Here is a 25,699-nt window from a genome sequence, read left to right on the forward strand (position 1 = left end):
TGGGGCTTTAGGTAATGAGTCATCAGGCCAATGGTGAAATCAAAGAAGTTTAAAGCCAAACCTGCCCTCAAGGAGCTTATGATCCAGTTTGGAAGATAGGCTGAAATACATGGAAAGAGTTTTAACAATACAAAGCATTAAATGCTAAGAGCCAAATCAGTCAGGAAGTTCCAAAGCAGTGAGAAACGAGGGCCAGGAACCCAGAGAATTTCTTGGAGAGGCAGTACTTGTGGCAGAGTTACTGAAGTAGCACGCTGGGACTGCAGCAATTTGAACAGGCTCTTGGCTGATGTGGAGCAGTAACAGCCTAGGGAGCAAAGAACAGGCATTTTCATTTTCTGAAGAGCTACAATGTGCCAGATCCCGTGGTGGCTGTTTTATACCCAATATTATAACTTACATAATTGCCGCTCTCTTTGATTGCCCATCTTTCAGCATAGCAAAATGACAAGCATTTTGCAAATAAACATAGTCTATATTTATTTAATATTTGCCCATGTTTCTTCTAGTCCTAATGGAAATTTTGGGAAATGCTCAAATGCTCAAGGCTTAACCTACTAATTTGACATTTGAAGAATCTTAGATAATTGAGTTTATTCTCTATTGGTGCACTGACTATATTGTGAGTGGTCCTGAATCAGAAATTGTTCAGGCATAAATGATTTTCTGCTGTTCACTGTAAGTAGAAGCAATACTGGTCACAAGGCCAAAAGATATGGGAAATAATCAGGTAATGTCACTTTGTCACTTGTTAAATATTTATTGAGCAAATTATCCTAGTGCAAAACCAGTGCTCATTTGTAGGTGGCATTAAAGCATTTAGATGACTTGAGCAGCACTCAGGAAACCATTGGTTTTGAATGCCAAATGACATCTAAGTAACTTGAATTTATTAGTTAGAGCTTCCCAAATTGGTGTTTGCGGGAAATAACTCTGTATGATTGTGAGAAGTACTCTAAGCTAGGAGAAATGATGCCTTCATTTTAATATTTCCTAATTAACTAATTACTTGCATAACTTTGAGAATGAATCATAAGAGGTCACAATATTGAACACTTTGTTCATTTAATTCTCATAAGACTAAGAGATAGAGGTTATTAACACCCCAATGTAGACATAAGGCAGCAGAGATCGAGTGAGTCGGATGTCAGGATTCACTAAGACTAGCAAACTTCTTATAAAATATCCACTTCATTATACACTGTAAATTGATTTTATTCACTTAATTTCTATAAATATACACAAATAATTATATTTTAAAAACTCTAAATATATATTACCATGGACTCAAGTCTAAGGCATTTTATTGGGAATCCCCACATAAGGCTGATGAAATTGCTAATGACAGGGATGCAATATTTACTACAAAAGCAGGCGGAAGCAAAATGAAAGGTTGCAAGTGACTACCAAAACCCTAGATAATTCTCTAGGGCAGAGGCACTCGCAGGCTGTGTGAGGAGGAAGGAGGAAGGGGAGGCTTCCGTCTGAGCCTCTGTAGTTATAGGGTGTGCAAAATACTGACTTATTTGGAGGAGAATATTTGAAGCTATCAAAGAGATTAAGCAAAAATAATGAGAAAAAGATCCATATCTACACAAATCTATGTGAACTTTGAGAACACCCAAAACAAAAACGTAACCCTAAAAGCTTTAGATAACTCTTAGAATTAATAAGTGAATTTAGTAAGGCTGATAGATACAAGGTGAATGTGCAAAAATCAATTGTATTTATATATACTAGAAACAAACAATTAGAAAATGAAATATGAAAAATGATTATAAAAACATCAAATATATAGGAAAAAATCTTTAAAAATGTGCAATACCACTACAGAGAGAATTACAAAACATTAGTGAGAAAATTTACAAATGGTTTAAAATTGGAAGGATATAAAATGGTGATGGTTTTAAGACTCAATATTTTAAAGATACCAGTTTTACCCAAATTAATCCAAAGATTCAGTGCAATCTCAATAAAAATCCCAGGAGATACGTGCTTGTTTGGAAAACAGCAAGCTGTTTCTAAAACTTAGCGAAAATACAGAGCTAAAACTAGTCAAAGCAATCATAAAGAAGAACGGAATAGGAAGATTTGTGCTAAAGATATCAAGATGTGTTATAAAGTTACAGTAATTAAGAAAGTATAGTGTTGGTTCAGGAATAGACAAATAGGCCAATGGAATACAGGAGAGGGCAGAAACAGGCCTGCACACATGTGCTCACTTTACTTATGACGTAAGTGACACTGCCATGCAAAGGGGGAAATGATGATACTTTCAATAAATGTTGCTGGGTCAAATGTATATCCACATGTTGAAAAACAAACTTGACTCCTCTTAAAACTGTACATTAGGGGCCGGCCCAGTGCGTAGTGGTTAAGGTCACATGCTCTGCTTTGGCAGCTTGGGGTTCACGGGTTCAGATCCCAGGCACGGACCTATACACCACTCATCAAACCATGCTGTAGCAGCATCCCACATACAAAATAGAGGAAGATTGGCAACAGATGTTAGCTCAGAGCCAATCTTTCTCACAAAAAAATAAAAAACAAAAAACTTCACATTAAAATTAATGCCAGATGGATTTTGATCTAAATGTGAAAGAGAAAACAATAAAGCTCCTAAAAGGTAATATAAGAGAATATTTTCATGACCTTTGATTTGGCTAAGGTTTCTTAAAAATGACACAAAAAGCCCTAACCATAAAGGAAAGATTGATAAATTGAATGGCAAAACTTCTATTTTTCAAAAGACATTCTTAAGAGTGTGAAGAGGCAAGCCACAGAATAGGAGAAGACATTGGCAAACATTTATCTGATAAAAGACTTTTTTCTATCATATGTAAAGAACTTTTATAAATCAATAAGAAAAGAGCAGACAACCCAAAAATGTGTAAAAGCTTTAAAAAGCACTTCAAAAATAGATTTCCATACTTGAATAGGCAATAAACATATAAATAGGTACTCACCATCATTCATCAAGGACATGCAAATTAAGATCAAAATTAGGTAGTATTTACATTCACCAGAATGCTATATGTAAAAGCAATGACTACCCTAAGAGTTTGACAGGATATGGAACATCTTGACTTCTCCTATATTGTTGATGGAAGTGTCAATTAGTGCAACAATTTTGTCAGTATCTACCAAATCTGAACAGACCTGTACTCTGTGACTCAACGATTCTACTTCTGAGTGTATATCCAATGGAAATGCATACGTACATACATCAAAAGGCACATACATAGATGCTTGTAGAAGCATTATTGTAAGAATCTCAAACTGGAAATGCCCATTAATAGGAGAATAAATAAGTAAATTAGGAAATGATTATTCAATAGAGTACTATACAGTAATGAGAATGAATGAACTATTACATCATGCAACCACCTGAATGAATCTTACAAATTCAATGCTGAGCAGAGAAGCCAGACACAAAAAAGTACATATTGTATGATTTTGTAGTTCAAAAGTAGGCAAAGCTTATTGATTGCAATATAATTCATAACTGTGGTTGCCTTTGGTGAGGGGACTGGTTAGTGACTATGAAGGGGACAGAAGATAAAACCTGGGGTGCTGATAATATTCTGCTTATCCATATGGGCAGTGATTCCATTGGTTTATTCACTTTTGAGAAATCTCCGTGAACCATACATTTAATATTTGTGTAATTTTCTCAATGTGTGTCTTTGATATTAATACCTTGTACAAGTATAATAGCTGAGCTAAAAATGATAATATAACTAACAAATGTGGAATGAGAAGGTGGGTAGTAGTGAGCTGAGATAATTGTAAAAGATTACCTTTGGAGAGTGGTATGGAGGTGAAGGGATGGGTTTGGGGCTGAACTGTTCATCATAAATTTTCTAAGCTACTTGCTTATGATTATAAAACTTTTTAAAGAAAGTATTAAACCATCAGAGGTTCATTTCAGTTTCATAAATATTTATGGCACACCTAAATTATGCCAGGCACTGCTAGATGCTGGGGAAACAAAGATGACTAAGACATGATACTTTCCTTCCAGGAGTTCACAGTTTGGTAATGGAAATAGGTACTTAGGTAGATGATATTCTTTCTTTTTCCATTTTCATTTTTCCTATTATAGTGCACATTTATAAAAGACTGGAAAATCCACACCAAAAATAAAATTACATATAATCCTATCAGCAAAAGATAATCTTTTCAGTCTTTTTATAATTATATACCCCTATTATCTGAAATATTTATATCAACTACACATATCATTTTTGCCACCAAATAAAATATATTGAGAACATTTTCCCATGTCTTTAAAAGTTCTTCTATCACACTTAGTAGAGTCACCTAATGAGTTAGACCCCATTGATGAGGCCATCAACTCAGCCTCAGAGGGTAGATACAACTTCTAGTGAAGGTGACTCATCACAGAGGACATGTCCAGTTTATGTGAGGCACTGTTGACATGAAAAAGGTAAAGAGAAACTCAACAGTCAAGGCTTTCCTTGGGTCCTCTCTTCCCAAATATCCTGACATAATTTTATTGAACCCATATGAGCTATGGTGTTCACAAATTCAGGCTGTTTTTAAGATGCCTTTATATTGCCATTTAAATTCATCATTTAGGAAATTGTTCTCACTCTCTGTTTTCTCAACCATCTGCCATCCACAACCCAGTGTACTTGTAGCACGGAGTGGAAAATTCCAGGTCAATGAGTAGGTGGGAGAGAGAGGAGATCAGCTAAGATTACCCATTGCCTGAGCTCTGGCCTCCTTTTATATCAGGAGAAAACAGTCCCCATGTAGACTCCAAAGGAACTGCAACGTAGTTGGCTAAAGAAATCAGCAATGATGTTGTACCTGAGGAGAGAGCACTGTTACTCAAAATCCAGAAAGAAAAGTGTTGTGAAGGGAGTGAGAGAGAGAGATCTATTTACTTTCTTCTTAGATTCCAATTGCTGAGGTTCCTCCAAAGGCCTGATAGCAAGATGAGATTTTACAAAATGCATTTTATATGAAAGTCCTACACACAAAAAAAGAGCCTCCCACACACTCAGCAGCAGGCCTGGCATGCTACTTTAAGAATTATGTACATCAAATTTGCTAGAGGTGAAAGGAAAAGTGAATGGTAATTTCCAAACTGACCTGGATATAGAAGTTCTTGAGTGAAACTTTCATAGCAGATGGACTGATTTGGCCTGACAGTTACAGATACACTTTACCAGTGTGAAAATGATAACCAGTGACAGAGAGGCAATAACTTTGGGAAGTGAAACACTAGGAGAGCTAGGGTTTAATTTTTGTAACTACTTAAATTAGAAGTATTTTCCTATGCTGAAATGAGACTTTGAAATTATGGTGACTCAGACATAGACTAGTACTTTCCAACAATTATGAATGCTACAATTAATCCAGTAATTCATTTTATTGATAATGTACAATTAAGATGCTAAATGATCTGAACATATTACTTCTCTTACTTTAAGTACTTTACACACATTATAATTAAGCAAAGCAAAGTTAAAATCATACACATAATTAAGGAAAGCAGTGTTAAAATAAATGAAATAAAATTGTTCTCGGTACTCAATTTAATCTCCATAAAAGACTATTACATACTTTTACAGATGGTAGGACTTCCAAACACTGAGTATATTAACAGAGCCTGAAATCGGTGTTTAATTTCTTTGACTTGGAGCAGAATCAGTTTTTTTGCTTGCTGAGTGTTTATCATAAATAGAGATCTCCTCTTCCAAATAAAATATTTAAGCATCAGAATTGTCATGCTTCTAAAACCATACAGAAGATCAAACCTCTATTTAGAATCTACCAAGAATCATTCAACAGTAAGTTGTTAAGCAATATTCATTTTTCTTGGGATATTTTTGACCTGTTGGAAGACATTTCATTTTTGAATATTTAGGAAGAATATATACTTACACGTACTTGAGTGTAGCAGGCACTTATTGCCTATTTCTTGAATTTCTGTCATCAAAAAGTTATATCCACCAAGAACCACTTTTAATTGTTTAAGAGGTTTCTGGAAAACCTTAAATCTGCATCCTTTTCCCCAAATTTTTCTCCACTGAGCATGCTGAAAATTCATAACACTTTTCACTTTCATAGGAAAAATTAACATAAATTGAGCACTCACTGTTTTTCATACATATACTAGACACTTTTAAAAAAATATATTAACTCTTTAAATCTTGAAATAGCCCTATTAGTAAGGTACTATTATGTCAATTCACATATAAGGGAACAGAGTCCATGCAAGGGAATTAAATATCTTGCCTAGTTTACAACAATTAAGAGATGGTAAAGCCAGGATTAAAATCCAGACATGTCTGATTCTGAAGTCCATATTCTGTCCACAACATTATATTGCCTCCTGTATATAGACTCTAAGTTTAACCCTATTCTAGTAACTTCTCCAAAATATTGAGGCCTTTATTGTTATTATGGGGTGACTTTAGAGGCATGGTGGCCATATTTTCCATAGATAAGTGATGATATATAACCTGATAAAAAATTTTAATTCCCATGTTATATTAGATTGAAATTAGTATGCCAGTGGTTAATAATTTGGGGGAAATGGTGGGGGAAATGTTGGGGGAAAAAAGGAATTTGAATTGGGGCTATCCTGAAACATTCAGGAGGATAGATGTAACAACATGTTGACACATTTGCACTAATTTATCCATTTTGGTGCTAAGAAACTTTTAACATAATTCCTTGGACAGTGAGATTTTGGTACAGGGACATTTTGATAGATCCTAATAGACAAACTACTAAATTTTTAGTCTCTCGTTTTTTTTTTTAACCAAAAACTGCTGAAACAGATGATTTCAACACCTGGGCTTATTGCCAATCCCTTCCCAGGATGGGGATCAGGGCTGAAATCTGAATATCCCTAAGAGTTGATTTCCTATCAATGTAAGTACACCTGGCTCTCATCTCTCTCCCAGTTTCACAGCCCCAGGTGGGTCCATGGCCCTCTTGGCCTATCTGCTGATGTCCACATGAGCCATTCCAGTTCTGTTTGGCTAATGACTATTTAGTGCAAAATCTTGTCACCCTTTTCTGACTTCAAGATACCTGACCACCCCCAACAGTGGGCAACCCCTGGAAAGTGAAGTCCATTCGCTCGCTTTTTCCAGTGTAAAACCCATCCTGAATCCCTACCCACTGTCAAATTCTGGTGAGCAAAATCTATCTCATTACACTCCGGTGGTGGTTTCGGAAGGGAAGGCTCAGCAAGAAAGTGGAGATTAAATACTATCTGAGCGAGAAACTTCAACAGAACAAAAGTCTCATATGTGTTTACCACCCTCTTCTCAGGAGGGCAATGAAAACTCTAAGCAGAATACTTGTTTTTCTCTGTGAATTCGTTTGTTTCTTGAACGGTCTCAAATATTCTGATATCTCCCTTAAAAGTAAAGTGACTGTGGAGCTGGGATGAGGTTGGGGGTTGAAGCCATATTAATCTCAGCTTCAAATTGCTCAGCAAACCTTCAGTTACATTTCTAACAAGTTTATCAGTACTTTTCTTAATATAAATATGCCATATTTAATACCCTATAACTAATTTTAAATGATGGTTTTGGGGAAGAGACTGATATTCCCATAAAGGCTGATCAGTTATAATAGACTTATTTTTTAAATATATTTGTAATTATAATAAAAATAACCATTAAACTATAACTTGATAGCTTATTCTATGAAATTATTAAAACTACTTCATCATACCTATTAAACTATACCTAGCTATTAAAATAATACAGATATGGATAGAGTGCAGAATAAAAGTTTATCATAGCCAGAATGGCAGCTAACAAATTAATTGTGGGTCAAAGGGGCCTATTTTGTATATTATTGAGTATTTTTAAAAGATATTTTTACTCTGATCAGGTCATATGGAATCAAAATGACTGCATCAGGTCTGTGACAAAGGGGCTGCACCAAAATGCTCATACCCAAATAGCTGTATCATCGTGGCCACATAAGCCTACTCTGCTCTGTCTCAGGGTAGATAGCCTGTAAATTTAGACTTAAGGAGTGAGCCCTCCGTCATATTTCTCTCCCATTGTATGTTGTGTTGTTCCTTCAGCCTTGATGCATGCCTTGGTATTTGGAAACGTGACGGCGATCATACAGAGGATGTACTCCAGATGGTCCCTCTACCACACTAGAACTAAGGATCTGAAGGACTTCATACGTGTCCATCACCTGCCCCAGCAGCTGAAGCAGAGGATGCTTGAATATTTCCAAACAACCTGGTCAGTCAACAATGGAATAGATTCAAATGAGGTAATGTTCATTTCTCGTGTTGATGTTTTCAGGCAGAAAGCACATATTCTAAGGTAAAAGCAAGGTGCTCTAATGCAAGTCTCAGAAGTGAAGTACACACCTACCAACTTCTTTATCTCTTTACTTTTTGATCCCTCATGAAACCCAGTCCATCTTCTTTCATCTGCTTTGGCTTATGTTTTCACAGTGCCACTTTGGATTGGCCAATGTTTTACATTAACTTGCTATCGTAGTCTATCAGGTGGACTTGTTTTCTTTCTCATTGACTCTCTTTGAAGGAACTAATTCTTATGACAGTTGAGTGGTGTAATCTTGGAATATTAATCAAGTTGTTTGCATTTAAAACCAACAAAGGAAAAAAAAAATGTTTTTCAGCAAAGATGTTAGCTGTAGACTTCCAGAAACACCAGACCACTGTAAAAAAGCTATCATATGAATCAAGCAACCATTTCACCAACCCCCTAACCAAACATCTTTAAAGTGATCATTTGGTTTCCCCTCTCTTCATATGATCATGACACCAGAGGGAACACCAGAGGGTCCATGTTCCATATCTTCTCTCCTGAGTAGGAGTCTTTGCGAGAAGCAAGTCACAAGAAGCTTTATGTTTTCATTCTTGAGTCTTTTATTAATTTATTCTATTTCTCCAGACTTATTATCAGCTGATTATTCAGTAGCACATAACTGCTGTCACAGTCACTGAAAAATCTCTCTAGGATTATACATACATATATTTCCTCTTCTGCTCTACGATTGGTCAAACAGTGGGAAAAAATCTCTGTTGTCTTGCAAAGTAAATCAATTAGACTAGACTTAGCCCATCTTGATTTCCTTTTTCGTCTTCTTTGACAGCTTTTGAAAGACTTTCCAGATGAGCTGCGTTCTGACATCACTATGCACCTGAACAAGGAAATCTTACAGTTGTCCCTTTTTGAGTGTGCCAGCAGGGGCTGCCTCAGGTCTCTGTCTCTACACATCAAAACCTCCTTCTGTGCTCCGGGGGAGTATCTTCTGCGTCAAGGAGATGCTTTGCAGGCCATCTACTTTGTATGCTCGGGCTCCATGGAAGTTCTTAAAGACAGCATGGTGCTGGCTATTCTTGGTAGGTCTGAGTTGAAAAACTTCATGAAATTTTACTCTGGAGTATAATTTAAGGAGATGAAATGGAAGAAAAACTATGAGCGAGAGTAGGAAAATCATGGATGAATATGTGGACTTGAGGTTTTTCTTCATACGGGTATAATTTGCCAACTATTTATTAATTGTTCTGTCACTGTTTTAAGTGTTATATCCAAAACATCATTTGATTCTTGTTAAAAAGCCAACAGTATAAATATTATCCCCATTTTACAAATGAATAAATAGTATCTTAGTTAACTTAATTTGTGTCAAATAACATAGTAAGAAAATGAACACAGTTCTTTCTGATTCCTAAAGCCAGCTTATTAATCATGACGTATACTGCCTCTTGGTGAAATAGCTGGTCAATTTTAGAGGGCATTTCTGTATTTTTTTGGAGAATCAATTCAGAGAAGAACATTGAAAATTAAGTTTTGGCTGTGCTAGAAATAGCACAAAAATGATTATGCATTAAGAGTAAGTTCTCACAGCAATCATTAACCCGATACTGTCAAGGTGACTATAGGCTTTTTTTATTTCCTCAAAGAAAACTCATAAGACAATTTGTGAAGATTTTGTGCCACAAAGTTGACACCAACTATTAAGACATAATTGATGTTCATTGAAATATAAGTGTCAGCTGACAAAATATGACATGTAGGGTGAGTGTAGAAAAATTGTTATCCATAATTTTATGTGTACCTCTTTAAAAAATCACTTTCATTTGTTCATTTGTCTGTTTATTTATTTATTCAACTAATATTTTTTGAGGGCTGTGAATGAATCAGGTGCTGGTCTAAGCGATATATTTTGAACAACAATGTAGTACACAAATGTTTAGCATTTGTGTTGATAAAAAGGGGCTAATGCAGCACTTTTCATTTATTTTTAATTTTCATGTTTAAGAACATAATATTTGTAAACAACTTAACCATTTACAAGATATTTTCACATGTGGGGTCTCATTCAAGCCTTCCTAACACAAAGAGACATGTAGGAGAGGTATTTTCTCATTTTTCCAAAGGCAAAGCTAACCTAGGTGTTTGGAGTCTGTATCCAGTGCTCTTTCCACCTCTAAACCATGCCTGTTATGTAATCATCGTGTGTGTATGTATATATATCTGTATATATGCATATATGTGTATATATAGATATATATAATACAGTTATATAATCATTGTAGACCTGTAACATTGCGTTTTAGCTAGTAAGCTTCAAGACAGATTATATTTTGGAAGAGAGAACTAATATTTATTGAATCCCTAATATGAGCCAGGTGTTTTATGTCCATTATCCAATTTAAACCTTGCAACCCTATTAGGTTGGTGTGGTTATCCCCAATTAAGGGTGAAGAGATGGAGGCTAGTGAATGGCGAAATACTCATGTGCTTTTCATTGCTTCACATTGACTTCGCTTTACCACTTACCAGAGGAAAGGTAGGGCGTGGCTTTCAGTTTTGGCTCAATTCTTGACTCACTCTCTTACGTTTTTCTCCTGAATAGAAAGGCGTGGAATAGCAACTAAGAGTTTATCATCAGCTTGTCCAGTTCATTATCAGTGTTAGAGTGAGTCTCTCTATGTGAGTGTTTTTGAAGAGAATTGAACACTCTTCCTGCCCATTTCTCAACTTAGTGAAGTTAAAGGCCAGTCATTCTATCATTTTCTGATTCTAAATTAAAAGTGACAATTGCTTTTAAATTTGCTTCAAATACTTAATTTTAATCATAAAATACTTTTCCTTGAGTTTCCTTAGTATCACTGTAAGTTTTATAGCCTGCCTATTTAACAGGGCAGATAGTTATTTTCCAGAACCTTATGGTTTGATATATATGCAAGCAAAAATAATGCACCATTTTTAAACTTTTGTAATGCAGATTTTTTTCCATAATTGTGGTGAATTTTTAAATTTGATAACTAGCAACAATTCTAGGAATGGAATACAAAGGCATCATCCATAACATTAGAGAACAATGGGTGCAGATTTGATGGCTTCTATGTAAATACCATTGTTTGGAATACACTGTTCAATTGGATTATTTTGTTTGGAAAAAAATTCAACTAACAGCTGAAGGATTTAAGCCATTGCATTTTGCTCCTGCCCAATTTCCTCCATAAATTGTGATTTCCATGATTAACATTTTCACATCTTTGCTTCTACTGTGTATCTATCAAAAGTGATTTAAGTGTAAATTGCCACATGACCATTCTAAACATGAGTACGTGGTATTGGGACTAAACCCAAACAAAGATAATAAATTATTAACATTTTCTCTCTGTGGTTAACATTATTTCAATGGAGATTGACTATTTTACTTTCTCTTTGGTAATATTATCTTATAGGGCCAATTCAAATCAATACTGACTTTGATAAACTTAAGCATGTGGCTTCACATTTGGTCTGTAGATATTTAATACATGTTCGCTCTGCCAACAAAATGCATTAATCTATAATGCTGTAAGGAAGAAACATCACCAAACAGCTGTCAAGCCATAACTTATTCAGGCAGTTCTATTGTCCAATAAATACATGAAGGCATTTCTTAATCTGATGCCTGGCGAGACAGTTGACACAGAGGCAGCGATTTGTCATGGGAATAGAATTTGTTTGCCTCGTATACCTTCATTTCATGTCCCTATAATTGTGTTTTCCTGCCAATTTCTTCATTGTTGTTTAAACAACAAAGCACCGATAAATGTACTGTTCACAGATGGCATTAGTCTGCTTAATTCTGATCAAACATAAACATATAGCTCTAACCCAATGGTTTGCAGATGCATCTCATCAACTTTTTTTTTTTTGCCCAATGGAATGATAACTGATTAGCAAATATCAGTAAGAAAATTCTGAATAATGGAGACTATAAGGGACAATAGATATCTTTCTCTTCTTTTAGAAATAAGGATACTGAAATCCAGAGTAATCAAGGAACTTAGATCTAGGTCCTAAATCTAGATAGTGAGCAATCTACAAAACCATAAAACCAATGAGAGTGAGAACCATGTTGTTATGTACCAGTGTTTGCTTGCCAGTACTCAGCACAAGGTCTGGAACACATGTCAGTGCTCCATAAATGTTCATTGAATGAATGAATAAACTGGAACTCTTTCCAGGGTGCCAAGATTGGCAAGATGTTGGTGCTATTTTTATACTGGGTCGTTGTGGCCAAAATAGCCATGGCCACCCAAGGTATGAAGATGGCTCTAAAGTTATTCTAAGCACCAGTTGCTTAAGAAAATGTGAATGCTCACTGTGGCAAGACACTGCATCATGATAAATTCTCCTCAGATGTACAAAATTTGAAAATTTGCTGTATTCAAGTCATCCCGGCTATATTTATATCTTGCACCAGTACCCAACTTTGAATTTTTGAGCAGCAATTTAGATTTCTAACAAAACAGGCAAGAAATAAAATTTCCAAGTTTAGCAGTGTTGATGACAACAAACAAATCAAACTTCAGTTCATCAGCACCACATGGCTGGTTTATCCCCTTAGTGTCCTTAAGTATAGATTTTAGTCTTTTTTTTTTTTCTTCTACCAAATAGACTCAATGTCAAGGTTTAAATCCAATATTAATTCAAAGATAATACGTAGATACAATTGAATAATTTAAAAATGCTCAATTTTTGTTCTGCCATAAAAATTTATCAATATCTCACGTATTCACGGTCAGTTTGGCATATTTTCTTTTACTGGTCGAATTCAATAAAACAGACTTTTATTGAAATCTGATACATGCCAGAGACTTTGCTTCCAGAAATGCTGGGCACAATAAAAAACAAAAATTTAGAAGTTAAAAAATTAATTGAATGGGGGACAGAGGCAGTTTGTTCTATAACATTCCAAAGATATTATTTACTTGATGGTTTTTTTGTTGGTCAGTTGTTTGTTGTTGGTTCCTATGAAATGGAGCAAAGGGGCCATTAGAAAAAGTAAAAGTTACAGCCAGGCATGATGCTATTTGAGGACAAAGCAAAGACTCAGAAACTCCTGAGTTGTAGCCGTGAATCTCATGCCAGTGTCCTCTGTGAACTTGGTTATATTACTTCAGCTTTCAATCTAAGTTTATCTGAGAATTGAATGAATTTTCTTTCATATTTCTCACATGGATGCTGAGTGAATTAATGACTGTGTCTAAAATAAATCTAAAGCTGTAATCAGCTTTTCGTTAGCTCTTAACGCTTATGCTCACCTTCCTGCTAAATTTAACTGATTCAAATCAATTTAAAGATTTTAAAGATTCAAATAAATTGCGCAATATTATCTAATCAGCTAACTGGAGGAAGCAAGCTAGTTGCCTGGTGGGTGAATCCATCCTACCACTGATAGGCTGAGGCATTGCAGGCAAAATATCAGGCGGTACTGGGTGTGGGGCGGGGCATTGATGACTTAGATAAAGCAGGGGTAATCTCTCTCTCTGCAGGGGCACAAGTGAAAAGCTCATTTTATTTTTTCACTTTCTTTTTTGATGAAGAAAATGAGGTTTTTACACTGTTGCAGAGCATTAGAACTATGACTTGTGTTTTACATTTGTATGTAGTAGATCTCACTATCCATAATGTCCAGTGGTTATCTCTGCCTCCCAATCCTGAGATGAAGGATGGAGAACACCTCCTCCCACATCACCCTTCTGTCTTGTAGACATGTTCAGAGATAAATAAAACAACCCGAGTGTGTTTGAAAGCTGATAATGAAGCTTACGTTACTGTCCAAAGTGCTAGAATCAAAATTATTAATACAAGTCTTGATTGTCTTTTATAGAGCCTCTTTTACACTCAGAAAAATCTGAGCCTTTGTTATTTCTCTTGAACAGTTAAGACAACTGTGACAAAAATGTCAACTGGTTTGTCTAAAGTCATTTACTGAATCCTGTGAGAGACCTGTCTGGAGCCCATCTATGACTTACAGTTCCTAACTCTGGGTCTCCTAGTTTTTCTCCCCTAGACAAGTATTCTCAACTGGGAACAGTTTTACCCACCAGCGGACATTTGGCAATGTCTGAAGATATTTTTTGGTTGTCACCACTGGGAATGGGGGATGTGAGAGGCTGCTAAACATTCTACTATGTACAGAACAAAGAATTATTGAGCCCCAAATCTCAACACTGCTGAGATTGAGAAACCATGCCCCAGAAAAAGGTCCGTCTTCTCTTTTCAGTGTAACCTCAGAGAAGTGAAGCCTTGAGTCAAATGAAGTTTTCAGTCCTAAGCTTGCTTTTCTTTAAAGTGACATGTCTCTTTTTTCACTGTTTTAAGGGAAAGGGGATTTAATTGGAGCAAATCTATCAATTAAGGACCAAGTGATCAAGACCAATGCAGATGTGAAGGCTTTAACCTACTGTGATCTCCAGTGCATCATCCTCAAAGGACTCTTTGAAGTGCTAGACCTTTACCCAGAATATGCTCACAAATTCATGGAAGACATTCAGCATGACCTCACATACAACCTTCGAGAAGGTCATGAGAGTGATGTAAGTCTCACTTCTAATTAGTACTGAGACCTAATAACATGGGGCCTGGAGATCATTTATAACAGTAAAGGAACATGTCATGAACTCACTTTAAAAAGTCTTTGAGTATAAAAGGTATGACTATTCAACCACTCCTTGAGCAGTTAAATAATTAGCTACAAGTCAAACCTGGAGTTTATTATCAACATTCTAGGAAAGTGTTATGTGTGGATGACTTCTCTTAACTCATTGTCTTTCTTGTTTATTTCCACGTGCTTATAACTAGAATCAATTTCAATGACATATAATATTAGCTAGAGAAGTGGGATATCTCCAGAATTTAAAAATTTCCAGATGGAATATATGGTTCAGAGTTTGCTGTGTTTGTAATTGTTTACTACACCACTTGCTTGATATGGATTTTGCTTTAGAACAATCTAAAGCAGTTAACCAGTACCCACAACAGTCTATCTTAAAATGACTTTAAATACGCATAAAAGGATTCAAGCCAAAGATTATCACACTGAAAGCATAATGAACATTTTATGAAATTATATATTTGCTGCATGTTTCAGTTTATACAAACAGCTTTCCTGTCAAAATATGTACAATACTGCGTCCTGTGATTAAGTTGATCGTGAACATGACTTCATTAGATGTGTCAGAGAGACAAATGATTTAATAGGAATGATTGTTGAAAGGCAAGCCAGAGCATGCCTAGCATTCTGTAACAACAAAAGCCTTGATCTGCTGCCTTGAACTCTATCCCAGATATTTGCCATACTCAATTTTGTCCTGAGGGTTTAACAAGCAATTGTTTTGACTAACCCATATTGTGCAGACATTTTGTTAGTCATTAATATTCTCCATTTTGAAAGGTAGAGAAAGAATCCAAATTTTGTATTATTTCATCTTGGTTGGGAATATCTAATCACGTCAATACATAGATGGTACGCCATTCTGAAGTTCAAGCTTACCAGTTTCGAATGTGTGCAAACAACAAAGGGGGTATCAATATTTCTTGGGAACCTATTTGAGCTAAGCACTCTGCCTATATAAAGCATCTCATTTGGTGCTTAAAATGACTTTTTAAGGTAAGTATCCATCAATTTTTTTGGATAAGAAAAAAGATTCAGAATAGTTAAGTAATTTGTATGTCATCACACAAACTTGTAGGCAGCAAGGACAGAGTATGAGCACAGGTATTTGTCATTTAAAAATCTGTACACTTTCTATTAGTTATGTTGTCTCTTCTTCTTGAAGGCACTTTTCATATCTTTCCATTCAATAGATCGAATTTTAAAACTACCAGTGTCTTTTGTGCTCTCCATGATAGCCTCATGTGACAACTATTTTTGAAGAGTGGAGGTGAGTTAGAAGGTGGAAGCAACCAAAAAGGAAAAAAGAAATGAGCGAAGAGAAAGAAATAGCCAACATTCCCCAGCATGGAAAAGTGGAAAATATTGGTTTTCAACCCCTGCTTTCTTTTTATTTGATTACTTTTCAAAGATCTTTATCTTTGATCAAATTTTTTATCCTTTTTTTCTATTTGCTGGAACATTAATCATAGTGATTTTAAAATTCCAATATCTGAATTACCTCTGGGACTGTTTTCATTATCTGTTATTTCTCTCTCTTTTTTCTTTTGGCCATTTGGTCCCTTTTTTTAGCAGATGTCATAATTTTCTTTAAATCTAGATGTTGCTATGAAAAATTGTTCATATTATTTTCGTCCAAATAGGATAAGGTTTGGTTTGGCAGGCAGAGAGATGACGAGCAAATCATTTCATCCTGTCCATAGTTCGCCTTAGGCTTTATCAGGCTGATCTATCTCAGTTCTGCTCCTACTCTGGGGGTGTAGCTCTCAGTCCTAACACATGGTTTTTCTGGGATTTCAGGTAAAAGCCCTGGATCTTTACCAAGGCCCCTCCTCTCTGGCGGGGCTGGAGCTCCAGCCTCCGTCTCCTCAGCACCACATGATGCTGAAATCGCTGCTCCTCCATTTAGCCTCCCAGTTGCTGTCTTCCTCTGCGACCTTGGAGCACTCCCTGTGTGTGCTCCCGTGAGGAGCTGGCTAATGCCTCAAGGGCCACTTTAATGCTGTTACCTCCTCTCTGGGATTTTACCCCTCAAATCCCCCATTTTTCGGTACACCTGAACTTCATCCTCTGTCTCCTAAGCCAGGAAGCTTGCTCCTTTCTAGTCTGCTCCATTCCATCTCACAATGAAATAGAAAATTCCCTCAGGAACACACGTGGGTAAATGTGGGGCTCACACTGGCGTGCTTCCCTTTTCTCCGGGATCACAGCCCTTCATGTCTTACGTGAGTCACTCACTCTCCAATGCTTTCAAACAGTTTATGTATTTTGTTCTGCTTTATAATTGGTTTTTACTGCAAGGTTAGTTCAATATAAGCTATGTCATTATGGCTGGAACCAAAAGTTCCGTAGCTTACGATATAGCTTATGCTTCTTTTCAGAGGGATCCTTATGAGCTATATTTTTAAGGGCAAGTGGGAACTCAAGCTTACCTCTGAAAACTTTATTGTTTTGTATTTTCTAATCTTTTATTACTCAAAACTTCTATTTACAAATATATTCCAAGGTCCTGGGATGCTATGCTTTCTAAAGGCTAGGTAAGTTTGAACCACCCTTCCCCATAACTCCATACCCTAGGGAAAAAGTCTTGTGCTCTTTCTAAGCATGTTATGACTTTTAGGGGAGCTTATATTCTGATGGTAACCTATGGTTATGAATTCCTACTGTCTGCTCTGCTACTCTGCTCTGGTTCAGACCAAAGTGGAACCCAGCCCCTCTTCTTAATTTCCATGCATACACAAACAGAAATATCCAATCACACAGGGTTTATTGGTGGGTTGAAGCCTTTGTGGAGGATTGGACAATGGGTTCTAAAAGGAAGAACATTTGCATAATGCAAATGCAAACAACATAAGTATAACTTGTCTATATATCCTTATTCTTAAAAATCATGTGGCCACTCTGCCATGTTGTTCAGCCCTTTATTATTGCTCTCACCTCTCTCCTGTGCTTTCCCTTCATCCCCAAATTCCCCACTATTTCTGAGACGTATTAGTTTAACTTTTCTCTTTGGTTGCCTTATGTCTTTGTAATTTTGCCTTCTAGATGTTACCTTTTACCCCAACTAGCTTATAAACTATCAGATGGCATAGAGAGTTACCAGAACATCTGAGTGAGAAGAAGACTGATAGTCAACCCATTCTGAAATAAAGACCAAAAAAGCATTTTTATGAAATAGTCAAAATTAAGAAGGGATATGCATGTAGCAGTAAGATATGACTCCTAGAACTGTGATGAGTTATGTCACTTTAAAATGACAGCTCATCCAATTCCTATAAGAAAATTAATTATAATGTATAAAATATTTTCTGTGTGTGTGTGAAAAGACTAGCTAGTACTGTTTTGACCTCATGCTAATTGTGTATTTTATACACTCAGTGTATTTTCCATATTTGCCTTTATTTATATCTCCTGGATGGCCCCAATGATGACATAGATTAATTTAGCTATTTCTGTCTATGCAGATTATGAGAAATTTGCTTCACTGCTTCTCTTGGTAAACCCTATAAAATTGATTTTAGCACAAACTCAAATGTTGTTGGTTGTGAAATTTAGTTTGCCTTAAAATAAGAATTTTGAATTTCTGATAAGTAAAATGATTGAAGAGTATCTAAAATGTCTGTTTTTAAAAACTAATAATGCTAATATACTGAAGCTCAGATATTGACATGGCTACATATCAATATCTGACATGCTTTGCACATGGTTGACGTTGACTTGGTGGTGGTGTGGTTGTGGAGCAACGAGTGGCAATAGTTGTTGAAAAAAGATGGTCACTTCTCCAGTTTTACCTTACTGAGGGGTTTCTCAATGATGAAACATCAAATTTTAAGTGTGTTGATTACTTCATTTTTCTCAATTTTCCATTATTAAATGTGATCTGATCAGTATAAAAAAATGAAGTCTCCTCCTTCAGTCTCCCCACGTCTTTGGTAAAGGGAGGGATGTTTCCCCAGTTTCCTGAGGGTCAGTGGTCTCAAGGTGAAGGTCTTTGAACTCCCATCTCCAGTATAGCACAAGAAGTTACACCAAAGTTCAGAGAAGGTTCCTGAAGCAGAGACAAGGGAGCCCTTGAGGAGCACCCACTTTCAGCAGCTTTTCTTCACTTTTCACATATTTGATGGTACTTGGGTGGTTTACGGTGCTGACCCAAACAGCTCAAAACCTCAACATTCCTCATAATACCCCACTCCCCCCCTACACAAACTCTCTCTATATACCAAGCACCATGCTTAAACAATGTAGTTACAAACTTGAATACTCTAGAGTCTTGACCCTAAGTGTTATATATATACACATATAAACATAATTCACTGCAAAAATTCCAGAGTGCTCACATGCGTTAGTTAACACATATATAGATAAACATAATTGAATGTAAAAATTTCATACTAATGGAAGAGTCAATTTGTCTTCACCAGCCTGTGGGGGTTGTGTGCATGTGTGTGTGTATGCGTGTATGCATGGTAGGTCCTGAAACATACCTCTTTGACTATGACAAATGAGAAGTGATATATTTCTCTCTGCCTCTGTTCTTGTTCTCTAACCACCCTATCTCCTCAAGGCTTACAGGAGCAATTTTTTCAAAATATAAATTGGATCGTGTCATTCTGTTGCTTAAAATATTTCAATGGATCTTCCATGAACTGTTAATAAAATCTAGATTTCTTACCAGAACTTTCAAGATCCTATACATTCCAACCCCTGCCTGCCTTACAAACTCATCTGATGCCATCTTGTATCCAGCACTCTGGCCTGCTTTCCCTTCCTTACACTTGTCAGACTCCTACCTGCCTCTCAGGCCTCAGGGCCTTTGCATTGCTCTTCTTTCTTCCTGCAAAGCTATTCCTCTGGCCTTACCTGACCACCTGCTCTGAAGTTTGCCTCTCCCAGTTATCCTCTGTCACATCACCTTGTTTATCTTTTTCATAGCATTTAGCAAGATCTGAAGTTATTTTTATATGTATATTTTCTTGTTGATGGTCAGTTTCTCCTAACAGAGTCTCTACTTGACCAAGGCTTTATCTTGTTCTATGCTATATCCTCAGTGCCTAAGTCAGAGCCTAGTGCAGGATCAACATTTAATATATATTTGATGTTTGAATGAATGAATGTCAAAAAGTTTACTGTGGCACCTGGAACCTATGTGAAAATTTTGAGAAAATGAATAAAGTCCTGAAGACAGCAGCCTAAACTGCCAGTAAATGGAGTCTAAAATGAAAAGGGAATTTAGAATTTTATTTCTTAGAAGTAACAAAGCCAAAGAGAGTGTCAAGAGTAGAATTCGAAAGAACAAATTGAAAGAACAGCTAAATTGAAAAATAGCTATTTTTCACTTCTCCTAAGTTCAGGACAAGAGGTTTTCAAAAGCCATAGGAGGAATTTAAGCTGAATAATATGAAAAAAAAAAACACCTTGCCATATAGGTAATGTAATCCTCCAGGTGGGTTTGGAATACCAGGTTGCGTTAAGATGAAAAAGGATCTTCCTTCAAATCTAAGCTAACATGCACATTTTCTATAGAAATAGATGAACTATTACAACACTAATACCCCCAGAAAGTAGAGAATCAATACTGTTAACCATTATGTCATTCTGAACTATTATTCCCTTCACTTTTATTGCATGGGGCATGAGGCTACAAACTTTTTGGGTGAAATGAATTTACATGTGGAAAACTCCAGGGTTTAGTAAAGTAGCTTATCTCTGGTTATAAAATACTTCATCAAAGCATAATACATAGACCTGTTGCCCTTAGTGGTAAACTGTGAGGTGTAGGGTCTGTAATATATATGATGGAATCTGGTCAAGTATTTCTCATGTTCCTTAATCAGCATTAGCCTCAGTGGTACCTGCCTGTGAACTTATATTTCCATCTGGGTCTGGACCCCATGTCTTTAATACACAAAGGTGAATCTTCATTTCCAGTTTTATGTTTTCAGAAGGCAGCTCCTATCTCAAATGCAAATATCACTAGAAAAAGCATCTAATTCCCATGCACTACGGAGTTGTCTCCACTTGGACCTCTTGGCATTGGACAATTTCTTGTGTAATTAAGCTGTACTATATGCGTGAGGTTCAACTCCACGCTTCCTCTCTTAGACAAAAACAAGCCTAAATAGATCTTCCAAGTGAAGTCTGTGATTTGTCGACATCTCTTGCCTCCTATGTGACCATATTACAATTTAATTCAAGATTGTACTGAAAAGGGAGTTATTTCCACAAGAGGGACTTTGTTTAAATTTAGTCTGCATCTCAGTCTGAAATAAGATGTGGCTGCTTGGAAGCAATTTTCTTAAAAAATGATTTACCAAATAGTAATAATTTTAAAAATCATATCTGACAGCCTGGATACTTAGCTCTTCAAGAGTAGCCTGTGTGTGGGTATGCATCTGCTAGCTCAGTCTTGTGTCATAAGAGAACATATTAATTCTTTCTGAGATAATTGTTCTTAGAAAATTGCATGTTAAAGGACTCACAGGTCATTTTATCATGTCAGCTTTCCTTGCCATCCCAAGACCAACAGGGGTTTTCTTTGTCAGTTGTGTATTTTAAAATACTCTCTCTTAGGGAGCAAAAATCCTTCCCTGAAATATCTTGTAGTGAACTGTTTTACCTACCGTCCACCTTTATGGTGCTTAAGACAGTGTCAGACAGGATAAGGACAGCTCAGTAAGCAATGGCCTGGAAATTTGGCTTGCATTTGGTATATATTTTACGTTCTGAAACTTTTCTTATACTAGTGACTTTCAGTGGATTCAGACGTTGTGGTCGACATAGTGCCTTGAAGGAAGAGATCGTGTTTCAGTGTCCCCAGAGCCTAGTGTTGTGCTTATGCTCAAGGCATTGAGTAAATGAAGACTGCTGTTGAACTTCTTGCATATTGACATGTCCTACTTCCTCTGACTGCAGCAAAATGCCCCTCAGTGCCCTCTTCTCTTCCAAGTGATTGCATCTGCTTCCTGCTTCATTCCCTCCATTGTCAGTCTTGTTCCCATCTTTTTCTCCCTTAAAGAAGATCTCAGGAAGGACCGGACTCTTAAGTTTACACCCGCTCTGATCCTGAAGTTCTGTTTCTCCTCCTGGTCCCCTACCTCAGAGAGATGAGGGCTTTATACTCCTAAAAAGAAAGACGTACTCTCACACCTTTTCAAACTAGACTGATTCTTTTGAAAATTCTTATTTTAGGACAGAGCTAGTGTGGGGCATTGGCAAAAGGGCCAGCCTGAGAATTCTGTTAAGTTTTGGGGCAATTCAGATTGAGGACATTGACTGTAGGAAATAAAAATCCAACTCAAATATAGCATTGGAGGCAAAGGAAATTTACTGTAAGGATTCCAAGTATCTAACGGGATTAAATAAAACGCACACACAACACATACACACACACACACACACCCCTGGATCTCAGGAATTCTTGTAATCAGGTTCTCAAGCTCTGTTAGAATTTTCTCTCCATTTCTTATTTTTCCTTTTCTCTCCACTCTTCTCTCCTTCAGTAGACTTGCCATGTTTTTTTTGCTTGTCCAAATGGCAGGAAATAGCCACAAACAGCAGCTCCTCAATTCAAGGGACAGCAGATTAAGCTGGACTCTCTTAGTTGATTCTAGATTACTTTAGAAAGACTGAGTGGTTCTGCTTAAGTCAAGTGCTTACCCAGGTTTCATCAATTATTGCGTGTGTGTGTGTGTGTGTGTGTGTGTGTGGTGGGGGTCAAGGATGGAGGGACATCACATTGTAGTAACACAGTGGTTTCCATGGCAACTCAGTGGACTGAAGAGTTGAGATAAGAGACAGGATCCTGAAAAGAGGTCGGGGGTCAGAGGTAGTTATTGGACAAATGAAGCAAAGCCCATGATGGTATGAACTGTGGGTAATCACGTCATTGTAGGTTATACAATCATATCTGAGCAACATTTTCTTTGAAACCAAATCCCATTTAAATGTATATTAAAAATAAAAGCACATTGCGGCTGGCCCAGTGGCGTAGTGGTTGAGTTCGCGGGCTCCACTTTGGCAGCCCAGGATTCGCAGGTTCGGATCCCTGGTGCGGACCGATGCACCATTCATCAAGCCATGCTGTGGCGGCATCCCATATACAAAATAGAGAAAGATGGGCACAGGTGTTAGCTCAGGGCTAATCTTCCTCAGCAAAAAGAGGAGGATTGGCAATGGATGTTAGCTCAGAGCCAGACTTCCTCACACAAAAATAAATAAATCAATAAATAAAAATAAAAGCATGTAAAATAGAGAACACACAAAAAGCTTTAAACCACCCGGAATGGACTCATGTTTCATCTCCTCTGGATTCTCTCCTGTGCAGCTTTTGTCAACCAAATAGCATGAGGCCTAACCTGCAAAGAGATCAGCCACATTTTGATGATGTCTATGTATTTCAGCTTGTGCTTGCGAGTTGAACAGTGAGCGGTTAGATTTTTAAGCTCCATAGCAGAGAGAGGGTGTTAGCTGGGTTGGGAAAGTCAGAGGATAAAAAAGGCTACCTGCTATCCCATAAACAAGACAAAAAATCTTTCTTTCCCTACTTCCCTCGTTGCTTCCATCCTGCAGGGAACAGCAGATGTTCAGCCTGAAATAAAAAGTGTCAAATTTGCACATGCACACATACACACAAACAGACAGGGCTCAACTTATGTGCATTCCTTGGGAATGAAAAACTACCTAAACTACATCCACCAGGAATCCTTACTCGTGCCCCACTGTTACCTGGGGGGAACCAGGGCCGTCCATTTCACACTGCGTTCTCCATTGTTGTTTAAGCCTCAGAAGTGCAGAGCTTGCCCTCTTTAAGTTCTATAGACTGGGATAACAGAGCCCTGCCCTCATGGCAAAGGCTCTACGAAATGAAGATGATGTTGAGGCTGCTGATGGTATAGTAGCTCCTATGAGCCAAACTGTATGCTAAGCACCTTAGAGACATGACCTGTTTTATTCTCGCAACAACCATGGAGATAAGTTAAGCTCATGTACTAGATATGAAGACCAGTTAAGGATGAGAGAGGTCCAGAGTCCCTCAACAAGTAAGCAAGAGAGGTCAGGAGCTGCTACTTCAATCCCAAACCATCTGAATCTAAAACCCAATTGAAACTTAGTGTAAGTTTATCCATCAAAATTAAGTTAGTTCTTGCTCTGTCTCTTAATCCTGTGAGCACTGAATGCCAGCTATATTGTAGGTTGATGGAGCATTCACAGGAAACATGTTTCTGTGGGAAAATAAGCCTCACATGCCAAATATAAGTAAAAAATGAACCACAGAATTTTTTGATAATTCATCAAGCAGTACGCTTTGGATTTGTGCCCTTTTTTTCTGTATGTTATCCCTCAATGAGAAAATTAAAAAAAAATGAATCATAAGAATTCAACCAAGTTATAAGTGGAGAACTGAGTTGTATACATATAAGTTCCTTGAGAGCAATAACTATATATTTTTTCATCTTTATAATCCTTTTCCTAGTGAAATTACTGGCATAAAGTATGTGCTTGATGAATGCTTATTGGAATTTAATTCATTTATTTGTGTATATATACATATTTCCATATCCACAGAATAATAGAATCTTACAACTGGAAGGGACCTTATGTAACACCTAATAAAACTCAGTTTTTCTTTTGATTACGAGTGACTTAAGGGGAGGGGACAAAGAAAATTTATTTGCTCACTGCACTAAAATTCCAGTCGGTTAGGTATATAACTTAAGTGAATTATATACCTAAATGAGTTAGAATATTTCCTTTGCACAAAGAAGACTTTAACTTTTGGATAAAATCTCCCGTTGACCATACTATGTGGGTGTTTCAAATAAGATTCAATCAAAAAATCAAAGTATATCTCATTAGGTTTTTTTTTTAAAACACCAACATCATTTTATTTTTATTTTTTCAATTATTTTGTTGTGGTCATAATGGTTTGTAACATTGTGTAATTTCAGTTGTACATTATTATTTATCAGTTCCTGTATAGACTGCATCGTGCTCACCACCAATACTCTAATTTTTATATGTCACCATACATATGTGCCCCTTTACCCCTTTCACCAACCCCCCAACCTCCTTCCCCTCTGGTAAGCACTAATCTATTCTCTTTGTCCATGTGTTTGTTTATCTCCCACATATGAGTGAAATCATGTGGTGTTTGTCTGTCTCTGCCTGGCTTAATTCACTTAACATGCCCTCAAGGTCCATCCATGTTGTTGTTGCAAATGGGACAATTTTGTCTTTTTTATGGCTGAGTAGTATTCCATTGTGTGTGTATACATATATATATATACACACACCACATCTCTTTGTCCATTCATCAGTTCATGGGTGCTTGAGTTGCTTCCACATCTTGGCTGTTGTGAATAATGCTGCAATGAACAAAGGGGTGCATAAATCTCTAGGAATTGTTAGTTCCAAGTTCTTTGGATAAATACCCAGTTGTAGGATATCTGGGTCGTGTGGTATTTCTATTTTTAATTTTTTGAGAAATCTCTATACTGTTTTCCATAGTGCTAATGAAATACAAATGCTAGTTTACATTCCCACCAGCAGTGTGTAAGGGTTCCCTTTTCTCCACATCCTCTCCAACATTTATTATTATTTTGTCTTGGTAATTATAGCCATTCTGACAGGTGTAAGGTGACATCTCATTGTAGTTTTGATTTGCATTTCCCTAATACTTAGTGATTTTGAACATCTTTTCATGTGCCTGTTGGCCATCTGTACATCTTCTTTGGAAAAATGTCTGATC

General features: G+C 36.8%; 1 protein-coding gene across 1 annotated transcript in view; it reads left to right on the forward strand.

The window, feature by feature from the left end:
* The window catches only part of KCNH8 (potassium voltage-gated channel subfamily H member 8), a 371,503-nt gene that overhangs the window by 283,707 nt on the left and 62,097 nt on the right, over positions 1-25,699 (forward strand). Inside the window, exons 9-11 of the mRNA XM_058553749.1 lie at positions 8,087-8,286; positions 9,139-9,388; positions 14,661-14,875. Coding sequence (XP_058409732.1) covers positions 8,087-8,286; positions 9,139-9,388; positions 14,661-14,875 — 665 coding nt within the window. The remainder of the gene's footprint in view (positions 1-8,086; positions 8,287-9,138; positions 9,389-14,660; positions 14,876-25,699) is intronic.

The sequence above is a fragment of the Diceros bicornis genome, chromosome 2 (assembly GCF_020826845.1).
Source record: "Diceros bicornis minor isolate mBicDic1 chromosome 2, mDicBic1.mat.cur, whole genome shotgun sequence".
Lineage (NCBI taxonomy): Eukaryota > Metazoa > Chordata > Mammalia > Perissodactyla > Rhinocerotidae > Diceros > Diceros bicornis.